The 16139-nt window shown below is 32.6% G+C and overlaps 2 protein-coding genes and 1 long non-coding RNA gene across 4 annotated transcripts; 1 reads left to right on the top strand and 2 right to left on the bottom strand.

Annotated features, from left to right (window-relative positions):
• LOC104784185 (probable arabinosyltransferase ARAD1) lies at positions 2-2232 on the top strand (the record flags this gene model as incomplete). The annotated part of the gene is made up of 3 exons (XM_010509243.1): positions 2-742; positions 1204-1569; positions 1661-2232. Coding segments are annotated over 3 exons (1296 nt in total), but the record flags the coding sequence as incomplete, so codon positions are not given.
• LOC104784184 lies at positions 6814-7970 on the bottom strand. Its single transcript, XM_010509242.2, has 4 exons — positions 7657-7970; positions 7261-7343; positions 7147-7186; positions 6814-6933 (listed from the first exon to the last, which is right to left on the bottom strand). The coding sequence occupies exons 1-4, from the start codon at positions 7885-7887 to the stop codon at positions 6814-6816; spliced, it is 474 nt and encodes a 157-aa protein (XP_010507544.1). The 5' UTR covers positions 7888-7970.
• LOC104781908 lies at positions 13744-15710 on the bottom strand. 2 transcript variants are annotated; one of them, XR_002037610.1, is made up of 9 exons: positions 15569-15710; positions 15195-15246; positions 14949-15104; positions 14816-14860; positions 14683-14714; positions 14495-14593; positions 14329-14396; positions 14156-14232; positions 13744-14040 (listed from the first exon to the last, which is right to left on the bottom strand). It is a non-coding gene; the product is annotated as an uncharacterized LOC104781908 (long non-coding RNA). The 2 variants fall into 2 exon arrangements; XR_766958.2 differs by having other exon boundaries at positions 15000-15104.

Here is a 16139-nt window from a genome sequence, read left to right as displayed (position 1 = left end):
CATCGCAATCTATGTAATTCTCAACGCCTCCGTGAGCCGTTCGCTCCCTTCCTCATCCGATCTCCCTCGCCAGCTAATCCGCGAAGAAGAAGATGATGATCAAGGACGTCGTGCTCCGGTTCAGCCTAAGGTTAGGGTTTACATGTACAATCTCCCCACAAGATTCACTTACGGTGTCATCGAGCAGCACTCAATCACTCGCGGCGGAATCAAGAAGCCCGTCGATGACGTCACCGCGCTCAAGTATCCGGGTCATCAACATATGCACGAGTGGTATCTTTTCTCGGATCTGAACCGACCCGAAGTCGACCGATCCGGGTCTCCGATTGCCCGTGTCTTGGATCCCGCCGACGCTGATCTCTTCTACGTCCCGGTGTTCTCTTCCCTCAGCTTAATTGTGAATGCGGGTCGACCCGTTGAACCCGGATCCGGTTACAGCGATGAGAAGATGCAGGAAGGGTTGATGGAGTGGCTTGAGGGTCAAGAGTGGTGGAGGAGGAACGGTGGGCGAGATCACATGATACCCGCCGGTGATCCTAATGCCTTGTATCGGATCTTGGACCGGGTCAAGAATGCGGTTCTGCTCGTGGCGGATTTTGGGAGGCTGAGACCTGATCAAGGATCCTTCGTCAAGGATGTGGTGATACCTTACTCTCATAGGGTCAATATCTTCAATGGGGAAATTGGAGTTGAGGCTCGCAACACATTGCTCTTCTTCATGGGAAATCGATATCGCAAAGATGTAAGTCTCTTTTGCCACTGCAGTTCAGCTCAAAATGTTCCAATTGTGTAGCTTTTCTAAGGTTTTAGATGTCTAAAGAGATTGGTCAGCTAGTGTAACTCTAGAGGAAGTGACTAACGAATAACAAATTGTAACATGTTGAAACTTTGTGGCCTTAGCAGACTCTCGAAAAATGAATTTGTAACTTTTCTCTGATCTAAGTGAGCTCTGCTCTGGGATTTCGTAGTTTTTATCTGGTTATATGCTACCTAGAGTCTCTTTCGATATAACTTCTATAGGGAATTCATTACAAGGGACAAAATCCAGAAGAATTGTAATCTGAATTTGTAATATAGCATAATCTCCCTCAAAACAGGGGAGAAAGATACACCCTTGTTGGCTCAGCATCGTATCAAGTTCTGTCTTTTTTGAAGAAGACATTATTTTAATCTTCTTCTGATTGCTTCTTTGGGTGTCTTCAGGGTGGAAAAGTTCGTGATTTGCTATTCCAAGTTCTTGAAAAGGAAGGAGATGTAACAATAAAACATGGAACTCAATCCAGGGAAAACCGACGAGCTGCTACGAAAGGAATGCATACTTCAAAGTTCTGTCTAAATCCTGCGGGTGACACCCCATCCGCCTGCAGACTCTTTGACTCCATTGTCAGTTTGTGTGTGCCCGTGGTTGTTAGCGATAGCATTGAGTTACCATTTGAAGATGTTATAGATTATAGAAAGTTTTCGATTTTTGTCGAGGCAAATGCAGCTCTGCAGCCTGGATTTTTGGTTAAGATGCTGAGGAAGATAAAAACCAAGAAGATCCTGGAGTATCAGAGAGAGATGAGATCGGTATCGTCTCCTTCTTTTCAACCTCTGACCTCTTCAAATATTTGATTCTCTTAGGAATGTTTCTCATACCCGAATGATGCAATGCACACAGGTAACACGGTATTTTGACTATGATAACCCAAATGGAGCAGTGAAGGAAATTTGGCGTCAAGTCTCGCAGAAGTTACCGCTCATCAAGCTAATGAGCAACCGTGACAGACGCCTCGTCCTAAGAAACGTAACCGAACCAAACTGCTCATGTCTATGCACAAACCAAACCGGTCTTATCACTTCCATTTAAACCAGTCTCTTTGTCTACTGAAAGAAACTCTTTGAGTTGTGGAGGAGCTTGAACTCTCTCCATCTCAACTGCTTGACCACCGAGACTTACACAAGCATTATTCGCCTCCCCTGGCTCAGCTTCTCCGGTAAGGAAGACAAGAGCATACGCATGGCAACAGATTCATAAGGAAGAAATGTTTGAAATCATTCTTCTTCTGTAGATTCCATTAGTTTTCATGTTCTTGATAGTGAGTGTCACATTTTATACGGACCTAACTGCCATTCTATCTTACTCTGTTACTGTACATGTCATAAAAAATTAGTTCTGCCAACATTTAGAGAATATCATACTGTATTTTGTAAACTTCTGAAATTGGTCACTGGTCAATCATCCTCTTTCTATATATATTTGACAAAGCAAAAGTTTAAAACATTTTATTTGCAAACAGTTACATCCTGTAGCTTATATATAACTTTTTATATTAATTGATAAGTATCATTTTCAGTTTTACACAAATACAAATTACATAATGGAAAAACGTGTAATATTTGTTTACAATTATGATAAACTTAATCATATATATATATATATGTAAGTTTTCACTCTCTCATTATTGGTCATTTAATTTCTAAAAAAGTAATATTTATTTTTAATTAAATAAAATTGTAATCTATTACTTTAAATCCACACTTTACTAATAAATTGTAACTGAAATTACATAAATTATAAATTGACTATTTTCCATTCATTTTCATTCAAACACACTATAAATTATAATTGTAACTTCTCCAATTAAATTATTTTAGAAATGTAACTTTCATCGCTTAAAATCCTATAAATAACCATTCTTACATCATCATCCACCATATCTCAAATTCTAAATATTTTCTTTGTTTTGTTTATGTTTTGCATGAGTTTAAAACTCATCGTAAGAGTGTGATTATATATTTTGTTAGATTTATCTTATATTTTGTTCAATTTTTTTTTTTGTTTTTATATATTTCTTCATTCCTTCTTTGTCTTCTTAATTTCTTATTATTCTTAATTTTCACTTACATATGTATAATAAAAATTTGATGGATGTAAAAAACAATTATCGTGCAGATTCAACAATACTAATTTCAATCAAAGTCCAGTGAGGGAATCAAGCTAAAGAAATTATCTTCATTCATGTATATTTATTTTATTTTAAAGTATGCAATGTACAAAATAAACAATCATAATAGAATTTTGAAATCAAAAATTTTAACTCTCTCTTACCTCCAAAAAAAATAGTAATACATTTTTTTGTATACTCATCATTATATTTAGTTCTTATTATCCAAAATATAATTATATAAAGATCATTATAATATTTATTTAATTCAAAATTTTGTAATTTAATGATTTCTATGTAAAAAAAAAAATTTGATATTCCACTTCCAAAATTTTACTACAAGGAGGGAACCATTAGAATTTAACCTAGCAATATAGCTTAAATTAAGGTAAATGTAAAAGAGATTAAAAATTAAATTAATCTTTGGGATTTTTAGTTGCATTTCATATGATTTTATATGAAATATATTTAATTGATACTTAAAAAATAATTTAAAAACAAATTGTTAAAAACAAAACCCACAACAAAAAGAATCTAAAAGAACAGTGACAAACCTCTGAAGACAAGAAATCAATACACAAATTCTCCCGAATCAGTTGAATATAGTCGAACGACCTATGCTCCATCATCAACTGTTGGAAAAGAAAAAAGGTTCTAGATTAATCTCTTAAAAGCAAAAATTTAGCACCTTGGCTCGATTTTCATGTCTTCGATTGAGAGGTTCAAGCCGCTCAGCATCTCTTCCATTGAGCAAACTTCCTCCGAAACGATACGACGTCGTTTCCACCAAATTCAACTTTCTCTTGGGCATTGTTTTGAAATATTTTGGGTTTTGAATTGTTTGGGCATGTTTCCAATTGTGTTGGGCTCTTTATATAAACAACAGCCCGTTTTCTTTCTTTCTTTATTTTTTACCGTTTTTTCTCTTCCTTCTTTTGTTTCTCGCAAATAACAGAAACAGACTGTTGCAAATTTTTAAAATTTAAAATTTCTGCTGGTCCGCGCACTAAGCCCAGTCCAAACATTTGGGCTTAGCCCGATTTAATTCGGACCGGCCCAAAAAAAATTTCCTTTTTTTTTCTTCAACATGTTTTTTGTTTGATTAAAATTTTTTGATTAATGATTTATTCTAAATAATGTTTACAAACCTTAATATTAGTTTTCATATTTACCTAATTTATTTGGTTATAAAATTTTTCTTCTAAAATTAAGTTGTTTTTTAATAAACAAAAAATACTGATGACTTATTTTAATTTTGATTGATTCCTTTCATAGTGCACTAGATGTATACCAAATTTAGTAAATAGACATTACTATACAGTAATTTGATAAATTACTTCGTCATTTTGAACAATTCGAATTGAAAAAAAGAAAAAAATCTGGTTTGATTCGGTTCGGTTCATTTCGGTTCGGGATGATGATGAAAATCAGAAAATGTCTATCCAAAATTGTGAGCTGTAAACGACGACGTTTTAACTAACGGAATTAAACAGAGCCTTTGTGAGTTTGTTTTCTCTCTTTAAGTTTTTGTGACATTTTCTCTTTGAGTTGTTTCCGTGATTCTCCCAATTCTTTCTTGCTCAGTTGTTATTGCGAATTCACTCTTCTCTGCAAATATCAATGTATCTTTCTAAAGTTGTGAGGAATTGAAGAGGCAAGCGAGAACACACATAAGGAATCAGAGCACGACGTTGAGAGTAAAGAAGTTGAGGTTGAAGGAACGCTTCCTTGTGCAGCAAGGATTTTGTAGGTAACGCTTTTCTTCTTTCTCGTGGCATTATGTTTTCTTCTTTTCTTTCTCTGCACCTTCTCTTTCTCGGAAAATTTATCTGATATCAAAGTCCGTTCTCTTAACTCTTTCTTGCGGTTCAAGCATTTAATGGATAACGTTTCTTCTTTTCTTTTGACCATCTTCGAGTTTAGACTAGTTCGAACCTTTGCTCAATTGATTTCGTTTTCTTTTTGTTTCCTCTGCAGTTCTATTCTATTTTCCCGGAAAATCTAACAAAGTCAGTTTCTTTTGACTCTTCCTTGCTTCTCGTGGGTAAACGCTTCTTGTTCTTTCTCTTGGCCTTATGCTCTCTCTTAGTTTATTCCCCTAATCATTGGTTAATGGATTTGGTTGTTTTCTCTGCATTTTTGTTCTTTTCGTCGGAAAAATTCTCATATAACAAAGTCGTCGTTTTCTTGACTCTTCCTTGTGAATCAATCAATCATTTCATGGGTAAAGTTTCTTCTTATTCTTCTTCTTTTTTGACGATCTTTGGGTTTATACTTTATACTGTAGTTATAGTTGCTGAATCTAATTTTTTTTCTCTTCAGAGATGGATAAAGCAAAGCTAGGGAAACGTATCTGCTCCATGTTGATAGCGTACAACATTGCCTTTGGTGGTGTTTGCTATGGTTTGAAGATTTTAAAAGATGTTCGGATTGAAGTAGAGGGTAGGACCGAGGAAGTTGAGCAGGAGAAAGCAAGGAAAAAGAAGGCTCGTATGGTGAAGCTAAACGACCAGAGAATCAAGTAGGAGGAGAAACTTTTTGGGAAGAAATGATGACAAGGAAAGATATTTTTGAGTCTAGCTAGTGAAAATAGGATTGCATTAACCCCTGTTTGTTTACATTCAAGCAATTAGCACAATTACGTTTTGTGACTTGCAAGAAAATTTTGAAAACAGGAGCATGCGCAAGCAACTGCAAGACTTGCACCCACTTGTACTGTATACCTGGCTTGTTGTATGGTAGTTAAGAAGTATAACGTTCTTTGAAAAAGTGTAGTCAGAGCAGAGGAGAGGTTATTACTGAGGTCACTAACTCTACAAGGCAAACTTCTGTGTAATTATTGTTGCAATGTGCTAGTGTTGGCTTCACTCGAACTCCAGCAACAATAACAGGCTGTTATTAACAGCAGATGTCAAAACAGTGAGAGGTAGTAACTTTAGAAATCATATTTTTCGGAAGGCACCAAAGATCATTCCATGCTGTTTCTTGAGCTTGCATCTCAAAAGAATCTGCAATTGTTGTCTTTCAGATGTCTCACCAGAATAAGTTTCGATATTTCTTGAATAGCATGAAGAAAAACAGATGATTCGATCCCATATTGATTCAGAACCTTGGAGTCAAACACAATCTCATCATTGTTAAGCAAACGGGTCCAGTTTTTATTCAGACACTGAAAGAAACCATATGACCTCCAGAGACAATTCTACAGCTGGTAACATCGCCATTAAGAGATCATGATGTTCCTGAAAAGAATCAAGTAAACCAGTATGGTTCGATTACGCTAGTAAATCAAGCTTACGTACTTTGTCATAGTAAGTGTGCACATAGGTGATTGATGAACATAGTTACAAATTAGAAGCAACGAGAATTACCTGCAACTACGAATTATTTGGAAGGGATCGTTTAAACCGGTCTTTATTAGTTGCTGCTACTAAAGGGTTTAAAACAAATTGTTGGCCTATAAGATTAGCTCAGATGATCCCCTTTTTTACTTAGCTACAGGGCGTTCAAAATTAGCAAAATTAGTACGTAGGCGTCTGTTGTTTAATTTGAGTTTAAAAAGCTTATCAGAAGATAAGACTTTGATGGGAACCCAACTCCTTTCCCAATATTACTATCGCATTCATGCTGCTTTAAAAGTGGACTTCCTATTGCATGCTAATGCAATTGGACTAAGGTGATGGCACCGGAAGTACAATTGGAGTTAATGAGTCGTTATTATTAACAATGCAAGTGAAAGATATCACCTTTCAAAAGCATAAAACCAATGTCAATAAAAAAGCACAAAACCAAAAAAGTCCACGAGTTGCGGATATGTTTTTGAGTCGTTGTATTTTCGTCCCTCAGAAAATTTTCAATTCTTTCCAAAGATCCAAGATCGTGTCTACTATGACATCAAGCAAAACATGCCCGACCCAGCTACTGCCACAGAAGCCAATGTATATATAGCAACCTTCACGACTTCATTTTTTGTTGCTTTGAACTCAGCTTTCAACTCATTAAAACCCTGAAACACCCACAACATATAATTAGTTCTTCTGATTTCCGATTTTACTAACCTCCTAAAGTCACAAGTGTAAGCTGAATGAATAGAGGAAATTTTCTATCGTTCGGGTATTTTGATAATGTCATGAAAACACTAGCAACTTCTAGTCTTTTAACTCGCCAATATTCAAATAAACAAGTGCAAAAACAAAAACAATATTAACAAAACCTATACCTGCTCAATTTTGTTGTGTATGTTTATATCATGATCACACCTGTTTCAAAATCAAAAGGTCTAATTAGTTTAAATGGGACAAAACAAAAAAAAATTAAACAGCGAGTCAAATACCTCCGATCGGCTCGCATCTTATCAATATCGGCTTGCAGTTTTCGAACCTCTTCTGCAACACGAGCTGATTGTGATTGATACTCCTGCACAAAAAGACAATGAAGGACACTTAACTAGGTTGGAAAGAACATATCTTCTTCTAGCATTAATTCCTAGTGAGAAAACTAAAGAGTACATATATCACACCATGGAGATCTGTTAACAAACCATAAGTTCACAACACAAAATATATATTTCTGAGATACGTTTCATCATCACAAGATACCTTAACAGTTTCTAAATAAGTTCACAGTGCATACAAGAGATATACAAGAAAACATGCATCTCTACATATCCATCCTGTAATAGTGAGAATAGGTAGTACTAATTGATGAATGTTTGGAAAAGAAGAGTTGCCTGGGATTTGGTGATGTCGGCTTTCACCTTCTCCATCACCGACTCCAAGCCACTGGTTATGGCGCCGGTTAATGCCTCCGTTTGTGTCGAGGGTACGTTGATCGCCTCTAGAACCTTAATCTTTCCTAATGTGTCGACATGGTTGAGAGATTTGTACTTCCCGCAAGAAAGGGAGCGATAACTCAGACCTCCTCGGGTTTTTCCGATGCTAATCGCCTGCTGCATTGCCATGACTCTAGTGCGTGGAAGGAGATCGAAATCACTTTTATTTTATAACGGATGTTTGAAGAAACTAACGAAACCTACCTTATATAACCAAGAGGAATATCCGATACTCACAAAACAAAAGGCTTGCTTCACAAGGAATATAAAGACGAAGAGATCGAAATTTATGATATAAAGTAGGTTTACAAGTATCCCATTACTCCTTTTTTTGGCGCAATTATAACTATACTTATTTCTTTCTTTCTTTTCCAACAAATATTGTTGTTAATAAAAGTATAAGATAAGCTTGCACATGAAACCCGAAACTCCAAAACCTAATCTAAACCGGCGCAAAAATTCCAGTTCTGTTTGGTTTCAGGTAGCCAATGTTAATTACGATATATTTTCTAGACTTACTTTTTCTTTCTTTATTTAAAGAGAAGAGAAAAAAAGAGATATGTTGGAACTATTTCTATTTTGAAAATTGATAAGTCTCATAAAATAAGACTACACATCCATAGGAAAAAGTAGCTTGGTCCAAAAGAATAAGTTTTAAGAAAATAAAGATGCATAAATATTGTTGCCCCGAAAAAAAAGATGCATAAATATTACAAAATATTTATGATTTAATATAAAATTATGCAAAAAAGAATTTAATGTGAAATTAACATATAGTTTAATCGAAAACTAAAAAGAATAATTTTTGTGGGCCTAAAAACTACCCGGCACTGCGGCACACACGTATATTTTATGCGTATGAATGTTGGGTTCGATTCTAATCTAGAGATATGCCCGGCGACATCGTTGTAGGCACATGGGTCATCCATCACCAATAAGATTGTGCTACGTGTTATTAAAATCCGATGTGATTTTTCATAATCGCATCACATCACACTCACACACATACATCACATATGTTGACAAAACTAATTGTAGCTGCGAAAACGAAAACACGTACGAATAAATACACGACATGAATAAATACACGACATGAATAAATGATTTTTGTACATATACCTTCTTTAAAAAATTTGTCGTCTGAACAAATAAATTAATATATCGATTATTATGTCTCTTGATTTAATAAAGGTATTATTCTTTTTGCAATCATGCATGGACCAAAGATAATTTAGACAAATGTTGGAAAGAAAATTGTATCTGAAATTCGAAACTTCTTCAAAGTATGGTTGGTCTTGGTCACATTTTTAGGCAAAAGGAAAAGCCTAATCTAGCTAGCTAAGCAATATCCCATGTTTAACATTATTAATTAGTCTTTGTTTTCCTTTTCTTTTTGGTCTCCATGCTGAATCAAATTAATACTCTGCATCGATCTCTCTCACATTCATTCCATCTCTCAAAGACAATCACAAAGAACGAAAACGTTGTTACAAACTACGATCGGACAAAGAAGAACTCATTTTGACAAAATAGTTTGTAGTTAAGAGTTATATATAGTCCCCATGGAGGAGCTTAATTATCTTGCCGTTTCTAATAGACGAACCCATGTTTTATAACCGATATTAATCTGTTCGTGGTTGTTAATGTTGGTGGCAGAGATTAAGTGGATCCATCAATATTGTTGTCGGCTATAGTTCATAACCACAAAAAGAGCATGAGCTTGAAAAAACCACACTTATCATGTTAGCTAGCGACGTTGATGACCGGATATATTTTACATTCGTCGGATGAGATCATCTTGATTAATAGTCCTCTCCGTTAAGACATATGTGTTTATTGGCAATATATAGTTAACACTAACCTATATAGTTGGATTGATCGATGGGCGGAAAAGAAATTAAAAAAACAATATACATATATAAGTTGAATAAATGTTTTTAGCTCTAAAAACGTAAAGAAAATAATTTTTATACTATTACTAATGATTGGGTACATATCTATATGTAGATAGAAAAGCTATACTAGATATCATGTACTTACATTTAAGTATCTAAACTAACATATTTACATCTTGACTCTTTAGGATTCGTGCATCTCTATTCTCTGAATCTTGATATCCATAAATTTTGTGGTATTTTGATTTTTTTGGTAAGCACTTTAACTTACATTAACATTAGTCTACAAATTTTTAATGTTTTAGCGATGTGCGAGTCTCTAATAATTTGGAAAAGAAAAACTTGGATCGGTGTGTGTTGGACGAGGACCACATATACATCATTAGTTATCCGTACCAGCTGTCTTATTGTTTATATTTAGCATACAACCACGTGGGTGCGCACCTATCGCATTATAAATTATATAGCTGCATTAAGAGGAAATAAAAAAACCAATTTGTAACCACATATATATACATATATGTATGATCATAAATGAATATATGAACGCAAAATGATCAATTGTTTGGTAATTTTGGGATATGACATTCAATTATAATGAAATATATAAAAAAAATTTTATCATCTAGCAAAACAGAAAATCAGCTACATCAGATTAAAAATTGCACGTAGTTATTTTTGTTTTTTTTTTTCGTCGGTAACTTATTAATGAATTATCAACACGCCACGTACGCCATTACATTATTTCGGAGCTCAGGTGTGTAATCGAGATGCATGCAACATAATGACGTCGTGGAATATAGTGTGAGATAATATATACAGTATATGACTCATTTTTTTTAATGCATCGATCCTGTACTATAATCATATTCCTGTACTATATAGATCTAGTTCAAAATGTAATCATATTAATGTTAATTGGTATTACTGCTTTCAATCTCTATACACAATTTTTCAAGTACAAAGACTTTAACGACAGCCATGTGATGTTTATTACAAAAACAAAGTCTCATGTGCATATATGTACAACCAAAATAGACTATTTGCAGGAAACTTGGTTCAGCGTTACGCATGGTCCAATCGTAATATTTTCTAATTGTTTTGATAATTGTACGTGAATATAAATAATTGAAAGCTCTCTCTGCGTGAGTCGTCGTTGACCTATCAAAAAGAATATATGTATTACGCTACACAGGATATATACAACGTTTCATTTTTTATTCTCTTCGCTTAAATGATGTGACGGTTTCTCGCATGGAATGATAATATATATAAACTAGATTAGTAATCCGTGCTACACCACCTAAGCGTTATTTTTATATAAATTTTTAAAAAAAACCTAGTCGTGTTTATTTTGGAACGAAAAATACGTTCTATTTTGTCATATCCCCTCATGTCCCAGTCCATCTCTTTTCGTTCCATCTTATCTGTTTCATCTCATCTCGTCTCATCCAGTCTCGTCTCGTCCCGTATCCATCAGAATTTTTTGTCTCATGTTCTTTCTCTTTTAAATAATTACTCGGTAGACAATTTTACTAAACAATTTGGATAAGAAATTTAGACGGGATAGCAGAGTTTTCCGTTGAATATTTTTTTATTAGTTAGTTGAAATTATCCAAAATTATAATTTTCAAAAATATAATTGTCACCAAAATTAGCAAAAATTTCAAAGTGCCTATTCCAAAGTGGTTAATTACATGTCACATAGTCAATCCTTACCTAAATTAGTGAAAACTTGACAATTGAATTTATCTACTATGTTTTTTGATTTGTACTTTTATCTAAAATTTATGTATCTCTTTTTCTAAAAAGATTGATCAAAATACTGTTTTTCATTATTCGAATTACCCGTTTCAGTTTACTTATACTATTTTAGTATATATACTTAATTAGTAAATTAATTACTTAAAAACACCGATAAAACATATATTCAGTCAAATAATAAACATTTTAGGTTGTAAAATTTTAATTGTATAATATTAATATTTTTCATATTTATTAGGTTGCCACTCTTTTACGGTGTTCTGTTAATATTTTGGTGTATATGTAGAATACTCCAACCCGTACCGAAAATAAATATAATCATCATCTTCATTAGCTGGAAAATATATATTTTTTGCAATCCATCCATAATAATCAAGCACAAACCGTGTTTGTTAAAAATGTTAAAGTAATTTTGTTACGGGGTGTTAAATCTCCTCCCGTCCCATCCCTTTCTGTCCTGTCCTGATCTATCCCGTTAGAAATTTTATGTCCCATAACCGTTTCCTTTTAAATAATTCCTCATATAATAATTTATTAATAAATTTTGACTAAAAAATTTAGACAAAATTCATGTATTCTCCATTTGAGTGATTAATATATAGTTACAATTCCATTTGGGCTGAAATTTTTGTTTTAAAATATGGTTTAGAAGAATTTTATTTTAAGTTGTGAAAATTATTGGCCATGGATCCATACATACATGCGGGATTATATTTATAAATTTATTTTACAAACTTAAATTAGTTTATGAATGTTTTAATCTAATAATCGTCTCGCCATGAGCTTTGGATTGGCATGATGGAGAATCTGGATCGAATGTCAACCAAATTAGCGATCGTCAAAAACTTGAATTATCAAATAAGATAAAAAACCGCAAAAAAGTAAAACTTCTTGAACCAAATGATCTAAATAAAATTGGCAAACGTGTCAAACCTATCTGCTAAGTCTGCCCCAAAAATATATTTTTTTGTGTGGAATAGTTTGTAATTTATTTGACAGAAGCTTACACAAAATCATTTATCCTGCAAGAAACAAAAATATATATCAAAGAACATAGATATCAAATTATTTAAAATGTAAATCAGAAATAAAAGAGTGGAATATATAGAAAAAAGAAAACATTAAACATGAAATATTTATCGAGTGTTAATATATATGATGCATTTTAGTAACAAACTTTGAAACAAATATAAAACATATAAAAAATCATATGTTGAAAAAATTAGGTCAGTTGTTGAAAAAAGGTTATAAAAAACAAAACAGAATAAAAAAAATTTAACTAAAAGAACTATAAAACTCAATTGTACAAAAAGTCAAAAACGTTAAACAATGTGTATCAAGGGTTGAAATAATATTTCTTTATATAGATGAATGAAGAATACTCGAGAATTTAAGTTTTAACAAAAAAATCTAAATGATTGGTAGCTAAATTTCCAACATTCTCAAAATAAAATGAAGGGAATTATAACTTGTTAATTGGAACTATAACTGGTAAAATTTAAAAATAAAATTTCGAATATAATTTCAACACAAATTGGTAATTGAAATTATAATTGGTAAGAATTAAATCTATTTTTTAGAGAATTATTCAAGTTGTTTTGTTTTTGTATTATAAATCGGGATACAAATATAGCAACCTCTTTAAGATTTGTATCCCTACTTAATTACATTTCCATAATTTCGTTTTGTTTTAGTTACAAAAATATTTAATATATGGCAAAAATGTAATCCTTACATTTAAGCATAATAAATCATTAACCCGTTTTACAATGTTCATATATTAATTTTTATATAATAATAATATAGAGATGCTTTCTTTTAATCCATATAATGAAATTAGTATGAGTTTGATACATTATAAAATTTATTTTGTCGTTTTTATAATTACTTTTATTGTTATTTAGTTCATATAATCACTCGCAATTATACATATAATTTCTAATTTAAGTATGTAACATCGTTAATTTGACAGATAACATTATATTCTTACCATAATTCTAAAGACTAAATATAGAAAATATAATTGTAAAAAAGAAACCAAATTAATCGAATCAAAACTTGTTTGTAGAGTGTCAAATCCTTTTTCTTGGTTTGAAAACAAAAAATTTAATTCATCCAAAAATGTGCATTGTCGATTTGTTCAACAGAGAACATTGCAATATACCCAACAAAAACATGTCACACAAATTGATTTTGTATACAAAACTAAAAACAAAGAACGTAAGAAGAAACAACATGGATGTTATCTACCAAACTGACGATTCTATAAGATTCCATCTGGTTGCTAAAAGTAAACAAACCTCAACTTATCCAATAACTAAGATTCTTAATAAAAAAATTCTTAATAGAAAAAATCATGTACCAACTGAGAATAGATAGATATTTCAGATGTCAGTAAACCTTGATTCTTGCTACTGTTAGGGAGAAACAGTAGAGAAATGTGTTGAAATCTGATCAAAGAGAAGACATTACAAAATATATATGACATGTCTGGTTCTCATAAAGGATCATGTCTTCTTAGCTTGTTGTTAGCAGCTGCATGTTCACATACCAACTGAATGGATTATAGTATGATATACTGTGACGAAGAATCCATCAATGTAGTAGAACTTAGCATTCCCAACTACCAAAAAAGAAACATGTTTCACAAAATCTCAGCAGATTCCAACATATGGAAGTATCAAATCTCATAAAGTAAACTCTATAAAAAAAAGGCAGTAGATGAGATTTCTTTTGACCTAGAGCCCAGTACTCATGCTTATGCAAGTGTTCAACCTTGTAGCAGCTTGCAGCAGAAAGATTTGCAATGAGCGACCTACAGAAAAAGGGAGACACGCCTCAATACAACTCAGAAGGACATCTTATTAAGAAATTAATCAAAAGCAAATATAAAGATTGATTGTAACCTAACCTTTCTCCACCAAGAACACAGACACGGCAAGTTCTGGTAGGTTTTGACTCATCTCCAAAAGAGTGGACCTGGATATAGAACAATAGATAATAAACAGTTTATAGAACCCGTTGATATGGACTTAAATCAGAACCAAACACAATAACTAAACATAAAGAAGACTCACATTGACACCAGCTGCGGTAGCAACCATCATTGCCTCTCCCTATTTGTCCTTTCCAATGGATCCCATGTAACTGGTTGCCTAAAGAGTTTGAAGCATCCACTGCAGTAATCAAATAGATTGTAAGGTTAAGCAACAAATGTACTAACATTTAAAAATAGTTATGAGGATAAGGTTTAACAGTCGTTTACCTGGGTCAGTTTGATTGAGTTATGGGTAGCACCTGAAAAAACGAAACCAAATCAAGAAGATATCACAAATTCTTCTAATAATGCATATAAACACCAAATATAGAAAAATATTGCAAGAAGATGATGAATTTACCTCCAGCAATGCATTCGACTGAACTTCTGCCTCATTTCATCGTACCTAAACAATACCAATTATGATGTGAATTAACAAAAGAGAATGTGAAAGGTATCCATCTTAAAATCATGATGATGACCATCGAACATACAATGGTTTAATATTCTTATAGTTACTCTGATCACGAAAGTCATATAATTACCAGCTCGATCAGGTGAAACCTTTCCTTCAATCATAAACGATTTTGCAGTATTACGAAGTTTTTTTCTTCACCAAATGATCTCATACGTATATATAAACGTCAATCCTACAAAACCCAAAAACATGAAACTAAGAAGAAATAAAAATCTGGGAAATGAACAAAATAAGGTCTCATTAAAATACAAAAACAACTTACATCTTGTAAGCTTCCCAATTACTTTGTGCCATAGCTTCAGCCGAAGATCGAGCTATAAAAAAAGAGTATATCAATTGACTGAAATCTTCATGTTTAAGTAAGCAAAAATGATATAGGCTCAGAGTTTTTTTTTATTCTTTCAATAAACAAACAAACATTAATGGTAAAATATGGTTTTGGGTTTTTGTTTCTTTTTTCTTTTAATTAAGTTTAAACTGAGTTTTATCATCTTATAATCGTATTGATGACCAGAGAAGAATCCAAAACCATTCTACATCAAGATTCAGAAACAAAATTCCAATTACACTTGGTTTTAATCATCAAACATAGATTTAAAATCTAAACTTAATTAAAAGATAAAAGAAACAAAATACCTTAGCATATACACGATGTTTGACCAAAATTCTTTGCCTTCTTCTCTTCCTCTTATCATCTCTTCGACTTTGTCGACAAAAAGGAAAAAAATCTTTAACTCTCCATTTGGGAGAGACGGCGAGAGAGAGAGCATAGGCGAAAGAAAAATAAAATTTAGGTTTAATACACTCAGTCAATTGAACGGTTCAGATTTATGCTCAAAATATAATAAACGGCTGAGATTAAAAGCTAAAATCGGGTCAAATTAATGGGTAAAAAGGATCCGCGTGTTTATCCGATTTTAGAACCAATATAATTACACTTTTATCTTTATCGCAAATAAATTATTTGTCTTATTTCCAATGGCATTGTAATATAATTTCTTACAAAACTAAGGTTACTTTGTTAAAATGTTTTACCATTAATAGTAGAGATATTTAGCCGAGAGAAATGTATTCATTGCTAAATAAACCATTATTTTGGATCCAACTGATCTTGTTGTGAATCTTTCTGAATATTATTTGTCAATATTTTAAAGTTAGGGTTCAATAAATAAATTGGAAGGACTTTATATATTAATTATTGTTGCCG

The sequence above is a fragment of the Camelina sativa genome, chromosome 4 (assembly GCF_000633955.1).
Source record: "Camelina sativa cultivar DH55 chromosome 4, Cs, whole genome shotgun sequence".
NCBI lineage: Eukaryota > Viridiplantae > Streptophyta > Magnoliopsida > Brassicales > Brassicaceae > Camelina > Camelina sativa.
The sequence above is the reverse complement of the archived record's forward strand: the minus strand, read 5'-3'. Positions and strand labels throughout refer to the sequence as shown.

Excerpts from the sequence above, each read along its gene's own strand:
- LOC104784184 (XM_010509242.2), bottom strand. The coding sequence starts at position 7,887 with ATGGCAATGCAGCAGGCGATTAGCATCGGAAAAACCCGAGGAGGTCTG. Across the intron at positions 7,344-7,656 it reads CCGACATCACCAAATCCCAG|GAGTATCAATCACAATCAGC; the intron begins GCAACTCTTCTT and ends CTTTTTGTGCAG. Across the intron at positions 7,187-7,260 it reads AAGATGCGAGCCGATCGGAG|GTGTGATCATGATATAAACA; the intron begins GTATTTGACTCG and ends ATTTTGAAACAG.